The sequence below is a fragment of the Zea mays genome, chromosome 2 (genome assembly GCF_902167145.1).
Source record: "Zea mays cultivar B73 chromosome 2, Zm-B73-REFERENCE-NAM-5.0, whole genome shotgun sequence".
Lineage (NCBI taxonomy): Eukaryota > Viridiplantae > Streptophyta > Magnoliopsida > Poales > Poaceae > Zea > Zea mays.
Genome location: NC_050097.1, coordinates 34741172 through 34745288, shown reverse-complemented (window position 1 = coordinate 34745288; position 4117 = coordinate 34741172). Strand labels below are relative to the sequence as shown.

Sequence of the window (4117 nt, the reverse complement as noted above, 5' to 3'; positions counted from 1 at the left end):
CCACATGGATTGAGAATTAACCGAACAAGCTCTAAGGGTGTGTTTGGTTTGGCTTTTGGCTTTGGCTTTTGCCCCCTAAAAGCCAAAAGCCAACCAAAGGGTTGGATCCAAGAAGCAGCTTTTTCTAAAAGCCGACTTTCTCGTAGTGCAAAACTGAAAGCACCCCTGGACCTGCTTTTAGTGGCTTTTGGATGGAACTGTGAAAACATATATCGAAGAACTTTTAACGACTTTTAGTGGTTTCCACCAAACGATTTTTAGCTTTTTAATAGCACACAGCCTACAGCAGCTTTTTCCACAGCTCACAGCCCGCAGCAACTTTTTTCACAGCCACCGCCCAACCAAACAGACCCTAAAGTGTACTCCGATTCCATGGCATTACCAAACAGCTATAGATTACAAAACAGAGTCAGGACCTGATACTTATGTGGAAGCAGCCCTTGGTAACTTGGTACACGTTCCAACCGCCTGACTTGCAAAAGGTTGGAACAAACATAAGCATCCAGACGAAACATACAATACAGAAGGCGAGAGGATGGAGCTACAAAACGAACAAAAAAGTACCAGGGCTGCCCCTTTTTTTTTTTATTTCAGCTGCCTATCTTAAAAGCTCATTTTGCTATCACTACTGCATAGGTACAGTTGGTCTAGGGAGCAACGAGTTGACGAGCTCCTCGTTTATCTTCACAGGTAGCGGGGGCATCTGCTTCATGATATCTGGAGCATCGTTTATCCTGCAAATATTGTGCACGAGATCAGAAAATTGCATATCACAACTATTGAATTTGGACAGAATAAAATATTTTGTGTAGAGCGAAGAAGTTCAGGTGATGTATTTGGTAAGGGTGTGCATTTGTGTTTTTGGGCAAGGGCAGTGAACTTCCGGTAAGATTTTAGAATTCCTGACACAAAGCTAAAAACCTATTGGAAGTTATTCATGGTACAGATGGTAGTAAGTAGCAGCAAGCAGCACTTCTGCGTATTCGAGGGGGATAAAACTATTACTCCTGAAAAAAGACTAGCAGATTGGAATCATTGGATGCAACATAGAACATCCTACTGCTGTCAAGAGTCAAAGGCCAGATTATGGATAGTAAAAATGGAAACTTAAAAGTGGTTTCAATTTGACAGTCTCTTCAACATTGCTAAAAGAAGTATCTTGCTGAATTGCAACATACATATATGATCCATTGCCACGGTGAAGGAAACATATCCCTTATATGTTATGGAAAATGTATGCATCTAATAACAAATGGGCCTCAACGTATTAGACGAATATATGACTTCAAAAAGATTTTGATATAAACGCAATAGCAATTCAAAACATACTCTTTCAAGACCCTGAGTATATTATCGCGAGTTTGGCAGAGCAGAGAGATATTGTCCTGTATCTGCAGAAAGAAGTTAGCCACGAATAAATAAACTAACAAGAGAAAACATAGAGCTTGCTGATTAGAAATTCAACAAGAAAATACAGGCAATTCACACCCACAAACCACCTAGAAAATAAAAAGGATACCTGCATGTTGCTAAGGTTTGACGAAATTTGACCCAAAACATGGGCATTAGTTTCAAGTATTTCACCCGTTGGACCTCCAATGGCTGCAGAAGATGAAAAGGATGAATAACTAATAAGTATTTAGTCAATTGCCCATGAGACAAGCGACTCAAGAACTTCCATCAAATTTAAAATTCCATAGAGTAGAAAAAACATGTCAAATATGTCAAGCAGTTATCTGTAGATTCCCACAATGTATTGCCAGATAAAGAATCATGTAAAAAAACCAGAGAAGCAGGGCAACTGTAAATAGTGATTGTCATCTAGTATGCACCGTCCATATGTCAAAAAGAGTACAATCTGCAATTCCTGGACCTATCTATATTCCTAGCACCTCAAGGATATAAAATTATCCTTTGAAGATTTCAATACAAAATTATAGTTCAAATTAATTGATTTGTGTCTGATGTGAGAGAAACTTGTATGAAAAAGACCACAATAGCAAATGATGACTCATGAAGTGAATTGTCAATCTCTACCACAAATTACGCATGAAAGGGAACTGCACCTACCAACACACTTCCCCTTTTGTAGCAGTAGCATTGCCCAGAATCAGACTACATGATATGTCACTATATTTTTAAAGACCACGTCAGTTGGTTTCTGGTTTTGATGCCTCAGATATACTGCGGAAACCAATACACAATGGATTCTATTGCTATAAACAAGCATATGATAGTAGCAAGTAGCAGTCACTACATCACTTTAGAGTGGTAGAAGTAGAACTATCCAAAACAAAACAGAATGTTAAATCATGCAAACACCAATCCTTACACTGCCATACCAATAATGGAGTAAATATTTATCTGATTTACCTTTGGATGAGATTTCATCATCGTCCATTGGAAGAACTGGAAGAGGGTATGGAGGAACATTAGGCCTACCCACCATATGCACAGGTGGTTTCGACGAAGAATCTGAAACCTTCTCCTACATAAATTGGTAGCTGTCAGTGCAAATCTCTAATTTAAGGAGTGTGTGATAGGAACACACACACATATAGTGACACTGTGCAACCAGATATCTGTTATGTGTGGAAATTACTGCAACAATTGATTTAAATGGAGTACAATCAGGAAAAATATTTGGAAACCTTTTTGTCCTTGCTTTTCTTAGACGAGTTGTGATCCTCTTTCTTTCTTTTGGCGCTCTCCTTTTTCTGCAGGCTCAACAAATTCCCTCAAATCATTTCTGAAACCTAAAGACTAAAGAGGCCAGGCCATGTCGTATCTTACTTACATTCATCCATCTGCAGCGCAAGGCTACATCCCGAACTGTTTTCTCTGGCAACTTCATTGCAACTTTTGCATAACGAACAACGGGTAAATCGGATGCATACCTGAGAGCAAATGCCGATAAACATTAATTGAAACATAAGGTAAAAAATGAAGGAACTCGCTCTTAACAGGGCTTCAGGATGTTGTCCAAACATTGTACTTGCAAGATCAAAATGCAAGCCTGTATACCTGATGCCAGTCAGTCATTTTGAATGGTGTCTTGTGGGTAAGATTTGTGCTATATAACTACCAAGAGTTTCCATGCTCCACAGTATAGCAGAATAAAGCAAGTGTTAAGAGTGAACAAATTGCAAACATTATCCACTTGCATAAACTAAAACAAAGTTGAATTAACTAGGAGTACATTGCAAGGAGAAGCATTAGCGTGAGAAATTGACTAGGGATAAGTTTGCTCCGACTCAATTTAAAAGGAGGCCGTCGAGTCTTCCGATCTATGCCTATGCACGTACAATCTCACTGAATTGCTAATCCATAACACAATTGTTGCTTAATTGCTCAAATTAGCAGCCAATTCTATCCAATAGACAGAATTCAAACCGACAAATTAGGCGGACTCACTTGACCAGCAGCTCGTCGAGGATGGTCTGCTCCTCCGTCGACCACTCCCGCGCCAGACCAGGGTCGTGCCGAAGAGCCGCCCCCGTGCCGCCGTTGCTAGGGTTCACTCCCCCTCCCCCTCCTCCGCCTCCGCCAGAGTGGGATCCGTTCTGCGCGACGGTGCTCGCCGGCGGGTGTCCGTTGGCGCCCATGGCCCCCACAATTGGCGCGAGAATGTTTCACCGGTCGCTTCGAGAATCTGCTGCTCCGGTCCGAGTAGGTGGTGGGGAATGGGAGCCGCTCTCTTCGTCGTGCGGCGAGTGGATGAGGAATTAAGAAAAAGAAAGGGGTTGTTCCGTGTCTCTGGGGGGGGACTCTTTTTGATCGAAATGGGGATTTTTGTACCTTCTCAGCTTGTTTGTTCGCATGGTACGACGTAATATGTTAGTTCTCAAATATTTATCAGTGGTTAGTTTATTTTCAATTAAAACACAACAAATTAAAAAGAACGAAAAAATGTATCATTATAGTTCTCGGATTTTTACCGCCGAAAAATATACTGTGTGCATTATTTGTTACACCAGTTTTACGGTTCGAAAATCATCATACCTCAATCTTTCTCTAAGATAAAATTGGGTAGAGGTGAAAGTTTAAACCTTGACTGTTAGCTCATAAATGTTGATTCAAATCATGATTTTTGGGCTCAAACACACACTCATGCTAA

At 40.6% G+C, this 4117-nt stretch overlaps 1 protein-coding gene across 1 annotated transcript; it reads right to left on the bottom strand.

The window, feature by feature from the left end:
- Positions 1-359: 359 nt before the first annotated feature.
- Positions 360-3732, bottom strand: LOC100192021 (uncharacterized). The gene is made up of 7 exons (NM_001137445.1): positions 3415-3732; positions 2798-2897; positions 2652-2717; positions 2374-2488; positions 1520-1602; positions 1330-1391; positions 360-734 (listed from the first exon to the last, which is right to left on the bottom strand). The coding sequence occupies exons 1-7, from the start codon at positions 3603-3605 to the stop codon at positions 626-628; spliced, it is 726 nt and encodes a 241-aa protein (NP_001130917.1). The 5' UTR covers positions 3606-3732; the 3' UTR covers positions 360-625.
- Positions 3733-4117: the final 385 nt, after the last annotated feature.

Bases quoted from the DNA above. Each gene is read 5' to 3' on its own strand.
- LOC100192021 (NM_001137445.1), bottom strand. From the start codon at position 3,605: ATGGGCGCCAACGGACACCCGCCGGCGAGCACCGTCGCGCAGAACGGA. The intron at 2,898-3,414 runs GTGAGTCCGCCT...ATTTGCTCTCAG, and splicing joins CTCGACGAGCTGCTGGTCAA to GTATGCATCCGATTTACCCG. The intron at 735-1,329 runs GTATGTTTTGAA...CAATATTTGCAG, and splicing joins ATACTCAGGGTCTTGAAAGA to GATAAACGATGCTCCAGATA.